This window comes from Rhamphochromis longiceps, linkage group LG5, assembly GCF_057381845.1.
Source record: "Rhamphochromis longiceps isolate RC_006_pf linkage group LG5, R_longiceps_female_GT1.1, whole genome shotgun sequence".
Lineage (NCBI taxonomy): Eukaryota > Metazoa > Chordata > Actinopteri > Cichliformes > Cichlidae > Rhamphochromis > Rhamphochromis longiceps.
Window position 1 is genome coordinate 28,170,522 of NC_140561.1, and position 21,652 is coordinate 28,192,173.

General features: G+C 39.6%; 1 protein-coding gene across 1 annotated transcript; it reads right to left on the minus strand.

The window, feature by feature from the left end:
• Positions 1–856: 856 nt before the first annotated feature.
• Positions 857–4,765, minus strand: LOC146670248 (uncharacterized). Its single transcript, XM_085407990.1, has 2 exons — positions 3,540–4,765; positions 857–3,427 (listed from the first exon to the last, which is right to left on the minus strand). The coding sequence occupies exons 1-2, from the start codon at positions 4,044–4,046 to the stop codon at positions 2,894–2,896; spliced, it is 1,041 nt and encodes a 346-aa protein (XP_085264116.1). The 5' UTR covers positions 4,047–4,765; the 3' UTR covers positions 857–2,893.
• Between the last annotated feature and the right edge of the window lie 16,887 nt (positions 4,766–21,652).

The following is a 21,652-nucleotide window of genomic DNA, read 5'->3' on the forward strand; positions in this document are numbered from 1 at the left end:
GAGATTATGATTCTTTGTGAAAAATGGCTCCATATGTTACACAAAAAAAAAAGGCTTTTTTTTGCTACCAGGCAGAAGTCTGGCAAACAGGCTATTTCCGCGATGCAGTATCAACACTGGTCCAAGGAAAAGAAAACAATTTGTTACCGAATGTATCCACAATTCTCTCAGAATTCCATTCCTTTTCATGTATGCCAGCGCTTCCCTTAAGTAAACTTGTTCTACAAGTTTAGGTCTATTAGAGAGTGATATGTTTAGAAAATAAGTAATGCTAATGAAGACAGTCTGTAACAGGTTAGACAGGATTCAGAGTTTTCAAAAACTAGTCCATTAGTGTGACTCATGCAGCCCCCTGATGCCTCCCAATGACCTCTTCCCCCAAGCCTGTATTTCTGCTCTAAGCAGGGTTCCTTGGTGGCTAGATGTTATTTTCATGGGCTTTTTTGAATCACCCAGGACCCATTTACTTTAGGAGAACATACCAGGGTAAGCTGCCTATATCAAACAATCTTGTCTCTCGGACCCCTTGGGAACACATCTGTATCATCCCAGAAGAGCTTGGGAGAGGGAAGTTTTGCCTCTCTTCTTTGCTGCCTCAGTGACCTGTATCAGTAAGCTGTAGTGGATCGATGGGTTGATGGATGGATGGACATCTTCCTGGTTATTTACGCCATATTTAATGGTTCATCTCAATGTGCACTTCTTTTTTTATATTGGAGATTATGTATCGGAATTTCAGGAGCAGGACCACGCCTCCAAACACGCTCCTTCAGGCTGTCATCAATATAAGTTCCCTCAGTTCTGCAAGCTGATCATTCTTGTTTACGTGCCCCACCCTCCCTCCCTCCTTGTTCTCAATTCTTTAACTTCTTCACTTCTATTTAGTACATGGGGATCTGCCAGGCCCGGGAGCCATCGCCAGTCCCCTTCGAGGCCTTCCCCAAACCGCAGCTCAATTCATGTCAAAGCATTCACTTTTACCTACTAAAACGCTGTCAAACCTAAAATGAGGACGTGGGCCCAGCTAGTGAAATGAAGTTACAATGCATGTTTGCACATGTGTTGCACAAAATGTAGTCAAATGTTCAGGGATAACATTATAAATGAAATTAATTACGTAGCATGGCAAGGAAATATTGTTGAAATTAGAACAGCTGCAATTTCGAAATATAATTGTTCTCACATCAGCTGATTCATATGCTGCTGAAAGCATGCAGACATGTAGAGAATGACAAAAATGAGGGCAAAAGCCTTTTGACAGGCTTACATAAAAGCTTCAAGCTTTGTTGCAGCCTCAGTAAAAGAAAGGTCATTATAGACAGGAAGGAAGGGAGGCAGTAGGAGGCCACTGCAATCATCTTGTTATCTCTGATTATTACCTGAGTCTGTATCGTTTTTGGAGGTTAGAATGACTGTAAGAGGTTTGTTCTTTCTTTCAGTTCAAACCTTTATTTCGCTTTAAGTATATTTTTCTGAATGGATATTTTAAAGTAAATCATTTTTGTGTGACTGTAGGTGCTGATCATTTTAGTTGTCAGTGTTTTCCCACCAATGACATCTCTGTTTAAAAATATCCACAGCTCAGAACAAGGGGAGAGGGTAGGAGAGAAAAACCCATCAAATTACCTCCACGTTTCTTCTGATTTAATGTCTTACTTTGCAAAACAAGCAACACTTGCCATGCACTGAGACTACATTTGGAAGTTCTCGATCTAGTCAAACTAATAGATAATATGTTTTAACATCAGGCACTAGTCAGACCAATCAGAAGCAGGCGTGCACCAACAGGTCCTGTCACTCAGTAGGAGCAGCTGTGTCTGACAACCATGAAATTAACTCCATAAAGAACGAAAAGCTTAACGATTTTGGAGTATTACTGGTTGACTTATCCTAAGATTTTTGTAGATATTTCTTTTTTCCTGTTTTCTCTTCTAGCTTAATCATTAACCTTTGATCAATAAGGAAATCAGGAAGGAGAAATCTTACCTCTTATATAAATGTTTGTCCAGTGCAGCATAGTAGAAGTGAAAAACTAAGAACAACAAAGATAATGTAGTATAAAATTGTTAGTCTTGGGAAAAATGGCAAAAAGGATATTTTATGTATTTATTATGTTAGGTAAAAGTAGTAAAGTGCTTTGACATTTGTAGCAACAATCTGTTGCATTTCATCCCTTTTTCCATTTTATTGTTTTATTTGAGCTTTGACTTCTGCTGTCCCCTAAGGGCCACTGTAGGTGACTGATGTGGCATCTCCAGGGAGTCTACGGGGGTTTTCAGTTAAATAAAACAAGGAAAAACATTTGTGTGCTTGTGTTGCCTGAGGGTACAGACAGAAGATGAGCAGGAAGTATGTAGAAGACAGTCATGGTAGGCGCAGTGTCTTCTTTGTATGGTAACAAGAGAACTACATTTTGTAACTAATGAAAAACCTGGTTGTTTCTTCTGGTGCTGCATTACCAGTCAAATATTTTCTTGAATTTGAAGCAAAACTTGGTAGAAACCTTAAAAAAATACATTTTAAAGAATAGCATTACAGTTGATGCATTGTATAAACAGTCTTAATAAAGAAAATACTTTTTTTCTTGCTGGATCTCACCAGTTACACACTAGTTTGTTGCCAATGTCCATTTTAAGTGTGGTCATTAACTGCAACATGTTTCTTATCTTGGGGCTCTTTAAAATAAAGTCTGTCACTGTCAACTTAACCTTTATAAACTGTTAAACCTTTTTGACAGGAGACTCTTGATCACTTAAATGAGACTTATACTTTTTTAAATAAATCTCTTCTGGACAAAAGTGTAATATTGTGTTATAGGTAAAAAAAAAAACAAACAAAAAAAACAATGATCCAAAAAAAGACTGTAAGTTTAATGAAATTTCACATGTTTATTTTAAAATGAACAAAAAAGCAGATCAAACATTTCATTAGAGTTTATGGGCTGCACAGGTTTGGAAAACAAGGGTAAATAGTAGGAGGGAGCACGAGAGATCGAGTAAGGTTGGGAGGATTGGGGGAAGGTGTGGAGACTGAGGGTGTTGCGTAAAGAATAAGAGCTGGGTGAAGAGTAGGAAAGAGCACGAGAGGGGGGGTAAGGTAGGGAGGAGGTAGAGGGGTTGAGTTGGGGTGTAGGGACAGGAGGTAAAGGGCAAGAGTCGGAGGGAGTGAGAGGGATGGGAACCAGGCAGAGGTTTGGGTTCAGATCTTCAGTTGCTGTTTTATCTTCCATCTTCTCGTCACTTTTTCTCTCAAGGTTTTCTTCGATGTCCTCTTTTGTCTCCTGCTTTTCCTCCTTTTCTTCCTGCTTTTTCTTGTCCTTTCTTGGTTTGTCCGTTCCCTCCTCTTCTCCCTCGTGGTTTTCCAGTTTTTCCTCTTGGGAATTTGTTTCCAGGGTTTCTTCCTGGTTGTCAGCATCAAGTGCAAGCTCCTATGTAGAGAGAGTAAAATGTATTTTACTGAACTGTGACTCAGTCTGACAGAAGTTGTTAGGACCAAACATGACATTATGGTAAAGTGAAATGATAGCAGAGACAGCTTACCTGAAGGACGTTCTTCCATTCGTCCAGATTTTCCTGTAAGTTCTCCAACAGATGCTTGTTCTTAATTTGGAGCTCCTCCACTTTTTTCTTCTCCTCTTTCAGGCTCTTCTCGGTTGATTGCCACTTGCTGCTCCAGTGTTGTTCCCTGGTGTTTATCTCCATGTCTTTTATGGTCGATTCATGGAGGAGTTCTACCCAGGCTTTGGTTTGAGCTCTTCTTTTCTTCACACATCTTTGAAGCGCCTCATCCTTGAGTTTGAGCTCTTCTTGGAGGCTACTCACTTCCATTTTGTGAGCATCTTCAAGGACGGCAATCTTCTCCTTCAAAGATGCATTTTCCTCCTTTGCAGTCTTCAATTCCTGAGTGGCAAAATGGAGTGCATCTTTTAATTCTTGCACCGTTTCACTTCCAGCAATCTTGTTAGCTTCCTGCTGCTGTTTCATATCAGCAGCGCTAGTCTGCACTGGCCAAGATGCCTGAATGATAAAAACATGCACGTAGTCCATAGTTAGAAAAATCAATCACACAGTGTGATGTGTGGCATTAGAAGTTTAAGGTGACACAAGAAGAAGCAAAAACTGAGTCCTACAGATGTTCTAAAAACACAAATGTTCACAGAGTTTTGTTAAAAGTGCTTACAAATGTTTAAGTATTAAAAATTAAAGTTAAACTCCAAAGTGTACTCTGCTTCCTTAAGATTATGAAAGCTTTAGACACATTTTGAGCAAAAAATTCAAAAAAAGCTTTTGCTTGCTCACACGAGAAAAGCTTACCAGATTTTCTCAGATGTTGGGTCACAAATGTTGGGTCCATTTGGGCTCAGGAAACACTGAAGAGTCGCTGTTACACTTGTTTAGCTGTCGATATTTTTCCAAAGCGTTCGTCGAGTCACAGCAAATAGCGACAGATGCTTGTAGGTTCAGGATGGTGTTTAGAAATGAAATATCCAGGTAAACACTGCAAACACTGTGTTTGGAGAATCCTGTTCAAAAATCATCAGGCGATAGTGACAGCACTACCCAGGTGTTACCATGGAGACCATGTTGTTTTGGTTTCTGTGTTCTTGTTGTTACTGACTGAACTTGAAGCTATTTAGCTATTTACTGTGATTAAAAATCAAAACTAGTTTCAATCAGAAAGGGTCCTTTGGGTGTAGCAACCTTTTCACTTAATCCTCAGGGGACCCGTGAGGCTTTCTGTCCTATACCTTTCATTACTTTCACCTCCAGCCTCACCTGAACTGTTTTGAGCCGTAAAATGTGCTGTGCAAAGATCTCCAATCCATGTTTTAATGGTGAACGGTCATTAAAGAACAGGGTGTAGGGGCTAATTGGTTTAGAGAGAGCAAAACAAGAGCAGGCACATTCAAATCGAGACTGTGGTAAATTTTCAGTGTTTAAAAGCGGAGCGTCAAGTAAAATAGAGCTGTGTGAATATCTCATACTGGATAACCAAGAGAAATAGAGACAAACTTTTTACAAACAAATCTGGTTTTCAGATTCTGGGTTTCTCCGTTTGCTACCAGAATTTATATGAATGATGAAATTTCTTCTCCATGTTAGCCGTCGACTCCTGACTGTGGTGATGGTGCCTCTTGGTGCCTCTTAATGCAGTTAATTAACATAATACGGCTTACTGTACAGCAAATTGTAGAAACAAAGCATCCAAGAAGTCTGTGATGCTCAGGTCTTTTTTTTTTTGCATTGCATCCATGTTTGTGTGGTGGACCCAAAATGTGTTTGATACACTTATTAGCCAAGCCAGACAGCTTCAGCTGATAACTTAGCATTTCACCATCTTGCTCAAATACAGTCCAATACTAGCTCCTAAAACACAGAAGGCAACTGTTCACGTGGGTTATGTCTATCTTTTATATACAGTCTTTCATTGTTATTATTAAATAAATCCTTTTTGATAATTTTGTCTTGTTCTCACATGTAGGTTATTAAAAGGAAAGAAGATCAAATATGGAATAAAAGTTGAAGCTTAATATGCCTTCATTTTTTATACATTCTAGTAGGAGGCCTTTTCATTGCTAGTTTTCACCAATTCAAAGGCCTTGATAGTGCCATATGTCAGGTTTAGATATTTAGCATCCGAAAGCCACATTAATGATGTACATGAAACATGACATCCATTCAGCTGAAAGCACTTTATATCTAATGTAAAGATCCTACAGTAGTAGAGAGACGGGGCACTACGACCAGCACTTCTTGACAGTGGGGAGGAAGAACTCCTTTTTAACAGGAGGAGACCTCTAGAGGAACCAAGCTGAGGGGCAGCCGACCATCTGTAGCGACTGGTTTGAGGATGACAGAAGAACAATGACAAAAAAGAGCATAAAATTCCATCAAGTTTCCATCGAGGAGACTAAAAGGTTTTATGTGTGTGGAGTAATAAGAAAGTTTTAATCTTCAGGTAATCAAAGAAATACAGTGGTTCTACATTCTATTACTCTTTTTCTTGTCTAACCTTTGATTAATGTGCTTTTTATTACATATACTGTTCTTTCTTCTGAAGTAGTTCATTGCCAATTATAACACACGCTCCAAATGTTTATCTCCCCAAATATTTGCATAAAAGTAATACATGGAAACGCAATCATTTGCAATTCCTGATGCAGATTTTCTGGAATTCTACAAAGATTTTCATTACATTTGCATAGGGACTGATCCATGATAAACATCTGGGTCACTTTAAGAATTGGATAGATAGCAAAACTCTTTGGGGAATTTATACAGAGAAAAAAATGCTCCCAGCACCGGCAGCTAATCCCACTTCGTAATTCTTTGGAAGAACCCCCTGCTGCACTAATACAGTGCTCTCAATGAAATAAATGAGGAGGTTTTGTGATGAAGAGCTTTTGTTGATGTTAAGGGGCCATTAAGCAGTGTGCTAATCACATACAATCAGAGAAGAGAGAAGAGAGTGCTTCTAACTAGCTGCTATTGTTAGAGTTACAAACATAAAACAGAATCTAAAGTCTGACATTACTAGTATAGTTAATTATTATTTTTTATTCGTTCCGATTCCTCCCACTTTAAACAATGATGTCTTCTTAATAACTTGAGTGAAAAATTACAGAATATCTTAGTGTTTTATATCATTTCCCTTTTGCTTTAATGACATTGTGTTGCCATGAACTCGCCAAGTTTATGCAAATCTTGATAACTGAATAATGATATCCCAGCATGATTAGAAGATCTTCCAAAGACCTTATTGTGATTTCAAGAATGTGTTGCTTTGTTTGCTTTCAAGAGCCGCCGAAAAATGCTCAGTGGGGTTAAGGTTAGGTAATTATGGAGGAAGGTTCATGACTGTCAGAGCTCCTTTGGTTTTTCAGAAGTTCTTTCAAAGCAGACTTGAATCCTGAAGAAGATAGAAGATAGACAGAAGAAAGATGCAAACAATGCACTAAGACACCAGTGAAGATAACTGGCATGTCATTTTAATGGACTGGGTAACCCTTTAGCATAATTTTCCCATGTGCAGAGTAGTCTGATGTGAACCTAACCAAGTTGTGTGTGTGGCTCTTTTAGAACTTTCAGTACCTAACACCCCCCCCCCCCCCCCAAAAAAAAGAAAAAAACACGTTTGAAAATGACAATAAAGAAGTAACTTGTGTACCAGTGTGTCACAAGACGAGATCCTGAAAGAGCATTTGCATTTGACAAGAAAATATGACCACTTCAGTACATCTCTGAATAATAGAGTCCCATTTCTCAAAGACACAGTGGAGTTGAGGGTAGTGTTTTCCTGGACAAAGACTTTACCCTATTGTGCAGGCCACCCTGCTACGTGAACTACACACCCAACAATTGTGTCATCCATGAACAGTTTACTAGTGGACAATGCTCTTACAGTTTAGAAAAGGTGGCTCATCAACCCCAGCACTTGTGTGTGTGTCTTCCCAAGCTGCTGACTTGCAAGCCCAACTTGTTTTTTAATATCACACAGCTGCTTGTCCATAGAAATACTTTGCACTACAACCAGCAAAGATGTGTTCCTGCTCTGAAAATCTACTCTGAGATGGAGAGCTACTTTTCTTTTAAATTGGGTTAGGAAACTGGGTGTGACTTCTTGCTGCAGATACACTCCCTTTCTCCCCCATAAATATAATCCAAATCAGTAGGAAATGCAGTGATTTAGTGCAGGTGTTCAACTCTAGAACAGCAAAACATACCAACCTGAATATTCCCACCATCTTGTTTAAGTGTGGGTTTGATGCAGTGCAGTATCATTTTCTCTACCCTTCACTTCTGTGCAAGTACCCTTCTGTTCGTGCAATAAATGCTATACATGAATACTTGAGTGGGACTTTTATACTTACAAACGGTAAAATACTGACCTGCCTGTTTTTTAAAAGCCACATTTATACAAAAACAAGCCACTTATGTGTATTATATATATTTCACTCTGTAACCCACTCTCTGAATACAACACAGTGCATATGTGGCAGGTCCATAATGAGGGATGGTATGTTAAATATGCAAGGTCTTATTCTGGATCTTCCCAGGCAGATGCTCGGTCATTACACTCCTACAAGTGGGGGCCCTCTGTTAAGTGAAGTATATGAGGTCACACTTTCATGTGACCTCTGTAACCCCAGCTAAGGAAAAAAAAATCTTGTAGACATCTCTTAATAGTCTTCTTTCAGCAGGAAATTTGCTGATTGGTGTCTTGTGTTCTTTATTTACCAAATTCTTTATATGTGATAAATCTGCTTTTTTGTCCCTCCGTGGACAAATTGCCTTCCTCTGATGTGTGGTCATTTTTAAACTGCCAGCCCTGCACACAAACACAGCAGCTACAGGATGAAGCTTGTTCTTCGATTACTGCTCCGATTTGCATCTTGTTTTCCTCTTTTACTGTACTTTCCTGCTATCTCTTTCCTATACGTTCTGCTGTTCTTCCTCAGGATTCAGGTGAAATGATGAATTTTTAAAATTCTATTTTTTGTGTTCATGTTGCAGCTGACAACAGCTCAGGGGTTTTTCAGTGCTGCTCAGAAGATCTTACCCAAGATCAAGAACTTCTTTCTCCCTTCAAAGTGCTCTGAAATAAGTCCTCCAGTGGAGGCTCCCACAGTGGAAACACTGTGCACGGTGCCCAAAAAGTAGCTTGATTTACTTGAACGGACTTCTTATCTATCTTAGTGTTATCTAAAAAGACTTACCTCAAGGACAGCTGGCTTTTTGTAGTTCTTAGTTAACACTGTTAATATGAAAAATTGTTTAAATGTTTAATGTCTCCCCTAAAAGAAGTGCAGAGTCTGAAAGATTTCTTCTGTATTTTACATGTAAAAATGTGTTTTGTTTGTGTTGTAATTATTTACAGGTTTACATGAAAACAAAAACGTTCACTGTGGTCTATGAGAGCTTCGAAATAGAGAAACATCTTAGCTGCATAAGCTACACACAGAGGCCCTCTATGTGTAGAGTAAACACATGACTTAACGCCAAACAGCAGCATGTGAAAGAGAACATGATAACACGATGCCTTAACATCCCTGTGGAAAGTTTACATCTAATAGTAAACATAATATTTCCTGAAATGGAAGGCTGCTATTATTCTATGGTTTTCCTCAATGCTAAAAAAAAATCCTCTGACAAGTTCAGTTAGTGCATGTTCCAGTACTTTTCTTTTTTGCAGAAAAAGACAAAAAGGTTGATGTTCAGTACTATCCTGTTAGCCCTGCTTCCATGCTCTAGCATCATGTTGCAGGAGTGTGGCCCACTGGATGTACACTGCATTCCAGTCTGTGTTTGGTGTGGGTAGAGGATGTAAGGTAACTCACAATGATGGAGTAGCTGATGACTTACCCAATAGAGGTTCTGAAGGACTAGTTGCAAACTTTCAAGAAGATGTTAATGTTTATGAGGATTTGGAGGAAGATTTCACTCTGGTGAGCTTGGCTGATGACATTGGATATCCCATTTTATGCTGCTGATGATAGTGGTCTCCAGAAACTTCACAGACTCTGCCACCTTTGCATTGTTGATAAGCAGTGGGGAATGTGAGAATGGAAGTGCAGACAAGTAGGTGCCCAGCTACTCACCTTCCCCCGTGGCTTCCTGTTTGGAACTCTTTAGTGTACTCCCAGATTACTGTGGAGTAGTCTGGTGCAGACATTCACCAGAATATTGGTCAGGCATGCTAGGACATCAATAAAGTACCATAATCTTTCATACTTGGAGTGACTCTGCTAGTATAGTAATAAGAGAGGTATAAAAAAAGAAGTCTTTCAAACACATACACATGCATACACACGTTTTTCCTACGGTTTCTGCTGAAAATATGAGCTTCTCTAACTGTTGCATCAGTCTCTCTCAACTCTGTCTTCTGGGAATCCTATGCTCCCGCATTGCTGGATTGTAGAGATGCCTGTAGAGATGGATGTGGCCTCTAATGTGTCCGCTTTGCATTTGTGTCAACTGTGCGCTTAGCCATGCTACAAAAATTAGGAACGCTGCAAGTGCTGCAGTTTTTAATGGAGGCTGAGCTTGACTGGATAATCCAAAAAACGGTTGGATCTGTAGGATAAATGCTGAGTATTTTGTTTGTTCTTTCTCTTTGCTTAAATTCAGATGTGTGAAGAGCCTATGGTCATCTTTCTCTGTTAAGGTAAGAAAGCGAGAAGTAGAAGATGTCAATGTAATTTGGTAAGGAGGAGACTTGTCTTGAAAAGATGGGGGTGGGTCATTAGTGTGCATGACAGAGGACCTCTCTAGCCTATTGTGGTAAGTCTTTTTAGTTCATCAGCTTGTCCAGGGGTTAGGGTAATTGCAGAGCTTTTCTTATTATAATGTGTTATTGCCTCCAGTGTGTTCTTGACAGATGCAGGTTTGTTGCTGATTGAAACAAACTTACCTTGGCTTGGTTCTCACATTTGATAACATTCTTGAGTTCCCGTCTAGCCAGTATGTATCCATATCGACTTTATTGTACCACCTGTTCTTTCTGGCATCTGAGAGCCCTGAGCTGACCTATAAATCAGGGATTATGGTGATTGTACCTTAGTGTTTGGCTTGGAAGGCAAATGTGCTTGTAGAAGTTGATAAATGAGCATGTAGGGTCAACAAATGAATTGCTGTCCTCAAGATCTCCCAGCGCCTCCTAATCTTTGGACTCCAAACAGTCCTAAAGGAGGTTTTCTTTGCAAGCTCCTGTACCAAAAGCAAGTTAGTTCCTTACTATTAAAGTTAGAAAAGGGTTCAACACAGTCCTTCCCCGCAGCTGCTTACAGCCCCCAACAAGGTTAAAAAAGTCCTAAACTGAGATGCAAAGGATTGTAAATGTACCAGAGAACTCACACCCAGAGGCCGTGTTCAGTGTTTTGAGAAATTTTCACTGAGCCATGAACAAGGTCTTCCCAAAATACTATCAACATATCATTTGTCCCACCAGAGGAGAGCCAACACAGGATCACTGTTACACCCATTCAGACGCTGCTCCAAAACCCTCCCCCACCCTGCAACATTCCATAGGCCATTCAAAAGTTCAGGCTCTACCTAACCCCTGCCCTATCAGGGTTGTGTGTGCTGGTCGTTTAATTTAAATGAAGACAACTACCTGATACATACGGATTTTTTCAATTGTGATGGCTGAAATACCTGGACTTTAAAGCATCTTTGCATGTGGCATATATATATACATATTTACATATTCATTGAGCCCTTATATTCTGTTTGGTGTGACAAAGCAGTTGAACCCCCATTGCCCCCATTGGTTTGGATTTCACACCTGGTATTAGATGCTTTCAGTGAACAGTCTGAAAATTCCACTGAGCTGTAGCAAAAGTCATGATTATATTGGTCAGCAATTGTAACCTTCATTTTTTAAAACATATTTTTACTTTAACATAATGCATGTATTATACTTTAACAAATATATCACATAATTGAGATTTAAATATAATTCAAAAAAGAAACAAAAATAAATAAATGGAGATACAAGTAATTGACATACCTCAGATCAGTGGATTATTTTGACCATGTCACCTTGCAGCAAAGGGATAGCCATTTGGAAGTGACCCACTTGCATTAGGAGCGCAACAGAGAGTTGAACCAGTCTTGGTCATGTGATTATGAAAGTGACCAGGTGAGACCGACACAGAAAGCCACTGTTGGGGTTGTAAGACAAAGCCAACGGCAATAGATGGCTTAAAATCAGCCAGGAGAGCACTTCACAGATAAATGTTGTGGTATTAATGATTCTACTGTAGGAATGAGCGTGGGTAGAGATTCTGTCATAAAAATTGGCAGGCACTTGATGACGGATCCAAACATTCATTGGCAAACTTGCAGATGAGTTAAGAATAAAGCTTTAATGTCCAGATCTTTGATCTTTGATGCATATAAGGTGAAAATCAATTTAAAAGAGAGGCATGTATTTTAGTATTTCTTTTAAAAAAAAAGTTCTTCTCTGTTGATTTATATATATTTGGTCCTATACATTATATATACTTGCAGACTGGACTAATAAATTCATAATTAGTTGTATTTTAAGATCCTTTAAATGCCAGACAAGATAAATAGCTTTTAAAAAGAATTTGATGAACCAAAACTATTTCTGTCATTTCATCTTTACTTACTTTAGTAGTCACCCATCTTTTTGGTCTGAAACTGACCTTATTGAGTTCCACACAATAATGTCAAGAAAACCCACATACAACCAAATCTCGCAGCAGGTCTTTCACTATTCTAAACCTGAATCTACATCTAACCTTAAAACCAAGCCGTTTTTTCTTTCACTTACTCACCGACACATTTAGCTAAAACCACAAAGACAAGTCAGATGTCACGGGGAATTTTCATTACTCTCAAGACACTGCATTTGTTTTTCCACTCTACATGACAAATGAGTGGGACCTCCCCTAATCTCCTTAATTTGCATGCACTGAGTAACCCTGGTTTTGTGAAGAAATAATTCTATAAGCTTGATCAAAGTGTGCAATCAGCAGTCTCCTGACCTCAAACAACTGAGCTCTTATGGTTTTTTTGATCGTCAGGTTGATGGAGGAAGGATGTGTGATGTATCACTTTTTTTTTTTAAACTAAAGGCTCACTGCAAAGTCTTTCAGGTCTTTCAGTCTTCTATGACGTGAAAGAGAGCATCATGTATCAAATCAGCGTTCATTGGTTCATTTAAAAACTTTCTCCGGGGTGAATTCAACTTCTTTCGTTAAATTCTTTAAAAGGAGAACTTGTCAGTTTTACACATCAAACACTGTTGACAATAATATATACAGAACTTGAAATGGTTAAATAGAGCAATGATAATGTTCTATCTTTGAGTAATGATGTCAGCTGAGTCAACATTAGGCAAACATGGCTTCATGTTGAAAATGACAAAGCACAGTATCTTTAAAAAAAGTGACCTATGTAATTTGAGTCTTTCTCTCCTTACACATAACAGTTATGGGCTACATTTGCCACATTTAAAATAACAACCCCAGCCTGTTTGAAACAGCATGAGGAGGCAGGAAGGGCGGTGGTGACTGTCCCCCTTTGGGAGCTTTGTTTTTGTACTTAGTTTCACTTCATTTTCACTCACTGTTTGGGTGTGTATTGGCTACTAAATCACATATTTATGTCTAGAAAACAATTTGTTGATTTAGTTAAAGCATTTCAGACTGCACTGAAAAATGATCCAAATGCAAGACCATTAGGCAGCAAGTGAACTTCAAGACAAAGCTCACATAGTACACATGAACCTCCAGCTCAGCTACCTTTACTCTTATGACTCTTCATCACAGGCAGCTTTGATTTATTTCTGACTTGGCCTTTGTGAACATGTATGCACTATAGCTTAGGGTCCTTCTATAGCAGTTATTTGAGTTTTCCAATTGATATATATGTTGATATATTTCTCCAAAGCTTTCACAACAGGAAACTGTATTGTATCATCAAACGGGCATTTACCAATCAAGAGGGAGGTAAGATATCCAACACACAGCTGATGAAAACACCAGTAAGATATAAGAATAACTGCAGCTCAAGGAGAAGAAATTAATTCTCAAATTTGTGCAAAACTATTCGTGAGCAAAAAAAAAAAAAAACAGATTTAGAAGAGTTCTGATGTTTTTATGTCTGATGACATAAAGTCATAAGTCTTGACTGAAAATAGGAAATAGGACAATAGCAGTGATGGTCAACCAGAGTTAGTCAATGGATGATGTAAACGTCTTAGGAGACTCACTGAAAATCCAAGATTAAGTGTTTGTGGAGAAGATAATTTAAAAGGCAGGATAAAGATGTGTTTTTAAAAAATAAAAAAACTGGCCTGAAAAATGATGTGAAGTGTCACTGGACTAAAGACGAGACTGTGAAATTAGGAATAAGGAAAATTTGGGACAAACAGAAGGAATAAAGAGAAGAGTGCAGGAGGAAAAGCTCAGATTCCTAGGATTCCAGGCAGACCTAAGAACACAGATCTTTCTTATTGAATTTATGCAAAGGTTCATTAAATTTATCTGGCATTCTCTTCCTGCTTGGAAACACGAGCCAGGGTGGAGTTTTAGTCACAGACTCAGTCTCCTCAAACCTGCGCCCCAACAAGACCAGAAAAGAGCCAAAAGAATAACAATGTTTGAGACAGACAGTGATCTGCTCCTTTTGCATGCCAATGATGTGTTAATGAGAACTTTTCACATCAGATAACCCAGAGGCGGTGCAGTGAAGCCAAAGGTGCAATCGGGAAGCAAACAAGCTTCTAAGTGATCAGGTAAAAGCCTACAGCCTGCTTGTCTCCACCATATTTGCACTTGAAAGCCATAAGACACTACTATATGTAGCATCCCACCCCCCATTCACTGAAAACTGTGTGTCAACGCTGAAAGCCTCTAATCAGCTACTCAAACAAGTTTCAACTGTATTTGACATGGAGGATGTTGGACTACAATATCAAGTAAATATAATAATTTCAAAGAAAATGTTCAAAACATATGCTCACAAATGTGGTTTTATATATAGTAAAAATAAAGGGAAAATGGCATCAGTGTAAATACGCTGGTGCCTGTAGGGGATAACGCAAAGGAAATAACTAAAAATCTCCCTTGGCAGTTTTAAAGTGATCCATCAGCCACTGCACAACGCAGGGTGTCATCAATGCACTCTTAGTCTTGTCAGATATTAACTACACACCAACAAAGTAAATTCTGTTTATGTTTAGTATGTTGTAGTAAAAATTGCTCGTAAAATAATGTATTTATTATTTTGTAATGAATTGCAATTGGAATTAGTTTTTATTTTGTTTTTAATTTTATGCCTTTGATTGCTTATCTTCCCAAGTCTAGTCGCAAAATGCTCATATTTTTCTGAAATCTGCCAATGTGCCTTTAGCAAGCTTTCACAACATTTTCCATGCAGCAGTCTTGCACCAAATATCTGAAGTTTATCTTCAATAAGTATGCACATTTCACACATTTGGCTCCTGGTCTGCGATTTCAATGTGAAGGTATTTACATTAGAACAGGCTAACTGTAAATTACATTCATTTTCTCAGCTTGAAAATCATTTAACAAGACTTATACTACACACAAAAAAGATAGAAACTAAACGCACGCACACACACACGCAGACACACACACACAGATAAGCAAACAGACAGGCATTCACACTTTCCTGGCAGCCCCACTGGCTGTCCTGCACACACACAGTGTGCCAACCAGCCTGCCTCGGGATCTTACACTCGTGACATATCTGATATAATAGCCCTATTATTTTAACATGACTCTCAGAGCCAGTAACATGTAGACAGGAAACGCATCATCATAGTTGTTCACAGCCCTGGGGAAGGCTTCTGGCCAGGCAAAAGAGCAAAGGGTTCTGGGTAATGGGTTACAGATGAGGGGAATGTAGGGCAGCTGTGTCAGCTAAGACTGAGTTAGAAAGACCACCGATTACCGGCTGTTGAGCCACATCCAAGCTAAATGTGGATTTAACATCTAGGAGGTGAACACATGATGATGAAGATGATGACTGAGAACAGCTGCCTTATAATCTATGTCCAAAAGAAAGATCATCGTTTTATCACATGGAGACTTTTAATCAGAGTTTTGTGTCATATTTATTTACAGTGAATGTGAAGACTCGGAGAAAGAATTTAAACACCAGTTATGCAGAATTAAAATGGAGTTGCAGAATATTCATGGCATTATTGACAAATGAAAATCAGCTTTTTACATAAAAACAACTTTCTTGTTTACCTTTTGATCTGGTAGGAAAATTTGAGAGCTCTGAAATGAGGCTAATGTTCAGTATGTCTGGTGTATATCCTTAAAGGGAACCTATTATGCTGTGAGTCAAATGCTGAGGCTTCTGACTCCTCTAAACACTCAATTTCAAGCTTTCAATTTTTATTTCTACTCCCAGGTCTGCATGCTATCAGTAAGCGGGCCTATCCATATATGACCATCTGAGACATGCGTTGCTCTTGCAGAGTCCAAGAATAAAACCACGGAGCTCTAAATGAGCACACCCTTTAACGCTAGCTGGAGTATTTGATTTGTAACAACTGGATCAAGTGAAATTTAGGAAAAATGTTCACCAGCCATTGTCACCCCTCCCCTTTATCATCAGTACCATTTGCTGTCCTGTTGCTTATGGCAAACAGCAATTTCAGGGCACATTTTTCCCTATTACACAACTAACTTTGCTTAGTTATCTAACTAAGTTCTTGTGCATAAAGAAGTTGTGCGTTTAACTATTAACAGGTTAGTGGATTTCTAGACTGGGTATGAAAATTTTGCAAGTTTTAGCTGGTAATTTCAGTTGTCAGTTACAATAATTACCATGTAGCTGTCAATATTAGACAAGTGAAACATTTGTTTGACTGCTTCAAATATTAGCTAATAAGGAGTGGCTAAAATACTTCCATTTTTAAAAAGAAACCACTTGATTTACAAAATGTTAATTTAGGTTATTGAAAGAACTCCACTGTTAAATAGATATAAGGCCTCAAATAACCTTTTATGTTGTTGTTTTAATAAGGTGCCTGGTGTCACTCATTGACTTCACCCACATCCAATTACAAAAACAACCCAAAAACAAACAAACAGAACTACAGCAGCTCAACTAATCAGTACATAAACTAGGGGTTAATAACCAAAGATTTTCCCTGGATGTAGCGGACGGGAATTAATGTGAAGGAGACCAGATGACAGAAAAAACAACCACAACAGACTTCAGTCGTTTTCCAGAACTCTGGTTATATCATAACCAGAGGCGGATCATACCACCAATAGAATTTAAGTGATTTCCCCTTACACACTCCAGCTACAAATAAACATATACAGTAAAATACTGCACTTATTTTAACACACCCCACATGCATCTGAATACAAACAAAACCCAGCTAAATAATATACAAACTATTTAGCTAATCTTCAGCCAAATCAAACTGAAGATTCAGGCTCCTCCCACCCTCAGCTCTCATCTAATGGTTTACACCACTAACAGTGAGTAATTAGATAACGTGAACGTTATCTTCTCACACCCCCGTTCTCTGCGACCTGCTGGAGCGGGGGGCCGGGAGGAGGAGTTGGCCATCCGACTGCGGTCTGGAGTGTGGGGCCTCCCTGCTGCTGCGGAGTCGGGGCAGTCTGCTTCTCCCCACCGCAGGAAAAAGGGTAACACCACCTGGGTCTGGGTGCAGTTTCCCCCTCCAGGGGCAAGGGTACCTAGACCCGGTTCTTAGAGTACGCTTGGGGAGTATGATCGTGTGTACAGCGTCTCTTTATGTCTGTCTCCACGTTGGGTGAGTGTTGAGTAATTGCATATGAGAGCATGAGGGTGGGAATGGATGTTTGTATCTGTGTGTGCCTGTATGTCTGTGCCTATACTGTATGTCAGGTTGGGTATCAGACGCCACCTCTCTGGGGACATCTCAGGCCCTCCAAGGTTTGGAGGCCTATCTCCCCCTACCACCACTTCCCCTGCCAGTGGCGGACTCCCTCAGACATCGGTGCGTTGGTGGTTCTTTGTGTCCGGGGGTGGGCGCCCGGGTACACACCGGCTCACTCCTTGGTGGCTGCTTATGGCCTGGAGCCTGGGGCTCACTCGGGCCACTTCCGGGGCGGGGTGCCCTCGGCCTCTCGGCCCGGGGCTCGGTCACTCTGGCACAGCTGGCTGCCGGCGGAGCTCACGGGCACGTCACTGCAACTCCCCTTGGCTTCTGCTCCGCGGCTGCTGAGTGAGCCCTCATCTGGGACTCTCCTCAGCTCTTTCTGGGACAGTGGCGCGGCTGCCCCTCTGTTGGTCTTCCTTGGTCTCTTGTGTTCTGAGGGCCTCTGGATGTCTGGAGTTTTGATCTCCTCCATACCTGCTTCATGCCCTGGAGGACGGGGCTGTGGCCCCCCCACACCCTCTAGCAGATCATTACATGAAGGAACCTTTAAAAAACAAGCGCGTCCATGCTCACAGGTGTACACACGGGTGCTCACACACACAAACGACACCCTTTTTGGCTCCTACCTCAAAGCACACTGTGTTCTGTTGATGTTATGTGGTGCACAATAATGTTTAATATTTAGTATTTACTGTCATGTTCCCATTTATCATCGTGATGTTGTTTATTGTATTGCTCTCGTTTTCTTCTGCTTGTTTTCTTTTTTCTTTCTCAACAGGTGATCCAGGTGATTGATATATGTATTTTTTTTTTATTTTTTTTTTGTCTGTTTATTTAGTTGGTTTTTGGGGGGTTTTTTGCCCTTTATCCCCGTCCCTCTTCTCCACTGTTTTTCCCCCCTCTTCCTTTCTCCCTTTTCTTTTCCTCATTCAAGTTGTCCTGTATCTAGCAAGTGAAAAAATAAAAAAATAAATAAAAAAATAAAAATAAAAATAAATAAATAAATAAATAAATAAAATAAACAATAAAAGGTGAATCAAATAGACCATTACGGCAAGGCTGGGATGGTCTATTTGGTAAAGTAAATCCGTTGGGCATCTTTCCTCACCTTTAGACAATAATGCTGATGGCAAAAGAACCAAACGGGACAGGCAGGAAAAGAAAAAAAAAAGATAACGTGAACGTCATTACCCATAATCATGCGAGCACTCCCTGAATCAGGCTTTCAGGAAGTTGACTTCAAAAGAGAAAGTGGTTAGTGAACTTCAAAATAAAAGCATAACAAAACCAAAACTTCCTGTCAGACATTGCGAGTGTGTGCTTCTTAGTGACGGAGATGCTTCCCCAACCCTCACACTGGACCACTCCTTGTATTTCAGATTGCAAAAACACAATCATATGGGGACCAGATTTCACGATAGAGTCAGAATGATACACTTATGATGAGTGTGTTGTACTGTGGTTCACGGTTTGTAGTCAGAATGTGGTTTGGAGTGAATTATGTTCTAACATTTCTTTTCAGTCTGTCATTATTTCCTGCACATTGGAAAATAAAATGGGCACTGCTTTTAGTCTCTAAAGCTTTATTTTTGCCCCCCCCTCTCTCTCTCTCCTTCTCTTTATAAACTCTTTTCATTTGTTTCCTCCCTCGTATTATTTTTCCATGTCTCATCTTCACTCTCTCTCTTTTTTACGATGTGGCAGATCAGAATAAATGACTCAGAATATTTAAGTCACAGAACCACACAAGAAGTAAATACAGCCAGCTACTGTGCAACGCCCACACACACACACACACACACACACACACACACACACACACACACACTGGGCCTGGTCTGTTCCAGCCTGAATTTAAACACTCCACCCAAAACCTTACTATGTCAAATACTCAGCCTTTGGAATTTTTTTTGTGTCCTCTTTCATAAGTCGCATGTGCACTGCAGATCTGGACTTTTGTAGACATTACACAGAAGAACTTCTTACACTGTCTTCTCAGTCTACGTTAAAGGTCTTCAATGGTCCAAGCAAACACGGAGATCCTGCACCCTTCATGGTATCAGTAGTTTTTGTTGGGTTTTCTCAAGCGGAGTGTACCATGTGTTGAATTTAGAGCATCTCAGTTGAAAGTGACCAACCTGAAACAATCTGAGCCATTCAGAATTTCCAACTTCCCAGTCGGAATGCTTTCAACTCGGAAACTCGGAGCAGCATCACCAACCTGTGTCAACAGTCCAAGGTGGCGTTAGTACACATTACACATAAGTAAGATTGTAAAACTTAGTCTGTACTACTAGTACTACTACTACTATATATTGGCGACTCACTAAATATGCCATACACAGAGCATTGACCAGGCTCTACCTATGAATGTGCTGTAGGGCTATTTTTAAGTGCAAAAAAAAAAAAAAAATCAAACATTGCTCGTTACTGCTTTTGATGCATGATTAGGTCTACCTTGAAGGAGCAAAACAAATCCCATTTATTCTTGCTTATGTTACTTTATCACTGGAAAGGGCTCAACTTAGGAGTGATGTCACTCACAGTTCAGATGCCTGACTTCCAAGGTCAGCAAGGAAGGCAGCATAAGCTGCTCAGTGACAAATGTTAACCAAAGATACCGTGGGAAAAAAGTATCAGAAGCATAAGCTGACCATGTGCGATGTGCATATTTGTGTGAAGAACTGAAGGTTGGTCTGTTGGTCAGTTGTTGGTTGACCAGTCAATTCTCAGGTAAGCAGCTGAAAGAGCTATTACTTCAGACTGCACTATAAACCTGCATGATTCATTCAGAGAAATACACTGTGGTAATCAGCAATCAGATTAAAGATAATCTTAACCCCAATCTTAGCAGGAAAAATATAAACACAAAGCTCCACCTTCTCACTTTTACGTCCCTTTAACTGAATACTGTGAACAGGAAAGCTGAAATAATTACTTGTGTATATTAATGTTGTTTGAGTGACTTATCAGGCTTCCCTTTCTTAAAACGACAAGCCTAATCTGCCGTTGCAGATAAAAAGGCTTTTATGGTATCTTGACCAATCTTGTAGTCACTATCTGATCCACCTGACAGTCACAAAACCACTTGCTCACCTTGACCTACATAGCTGTAAACTAAGCTGCATGTCGATGGTTTAATGTGATATTACACTGACTTACATTTATTTTCTGTACACTTTTTCCATAGTACCAATTACCCTTACCTTCAACCCCCGTCTTTGCCCTAAAATGGAATTTTTAAATCATGGGAGAGTGACAGGTGTGTGAGGGTGAGCATTTTTAAATCATGTTTATTTTTTAGTGATCATAAAGAACATATGTTCACACACATTACAGCTATCCTTACATTACTCTCTTACTCAATATAATGTGATTTTTAAATTAAGTGTACTGTGTTTTTTTCCCCAAAAGTGAATATAGAAGGGATGAGATTACTCAAGGGAGTTTAACACACACACATACACCTACTGGGCACATGTCCACGGATTGTACATGCAGACTGCAACACATGGAATGAGCTCAGATTGCACAACATACAATTGCTGCTGAGCACACTTTGCCCTGGGAAAATGCTTGCATATCTCTACACATGGGAGCAGTCTGGAGATACCGTTGATACGCGAGAGTGACAGGTGTGTGAGGGTGAGCATTTTTAAACAGAAGGACTATGAATTTGCAAGCCAGACGCAGTGGGAATAACATCTCACGCAGGTCATCATAGGGACAAGTATAATTCTCACGTTCTTGTTGATATTTTGCCAGTATTAAAAATTGGACAAATTGTTACTTTAAAAAAAAAAAACCTGTACATGTAACAGGAGTTTTACTCATTCTGGCTGATTAGCCCAGTACTACAGTACCGTGCAAAAGTTTTAGGCAGGTGAGGAAAAATGCTGTAAACAAAGAATGCTCTTAAAAATGGAAGTGTTAATCTTTTATTTTCATCAATCAACAAAATACAGTTAATGAATAAAAGAGAAATCTAAACTACATCAATATTTGGTGTGACCATCCTTTGAATTCAAAAGAGCATCTCACTCGATGATGTTGAGATCAGGGCTCTGTAGGGGCCATACCATCACTTCCAGTACTTCTTGTTCTTTTTTATTTTGACGATGGGTTGTATGTTTGGGTCTGTTGTCCTGCTGCAGAATACATTTGGGGCAAATAAACAATCATTAATATTTCTGAAGACATTCTGTTTATAGCATTTTTTCACACCTGCCTAAAACCTTTGCACAGATCACACATCTTTTTGTCT

Bases quoted from the DNA above. Each gene is read 5' to 3' on its own strand.
- LOC146670248 (XM_085407990.1), bottom strand. From the start codon at position 4,046: ATGGACTACGTGCATGTTTTTATCATTCAGGCATCTTGGCCAGTGCAG. The intron at 3,428-3,539 runs GTAAGCTGTCTC...CTCTCTACATAG, and splicing joins AATGGAAGAACGTCCTTCAG to GAGCTTGCACTTGATGCTGA.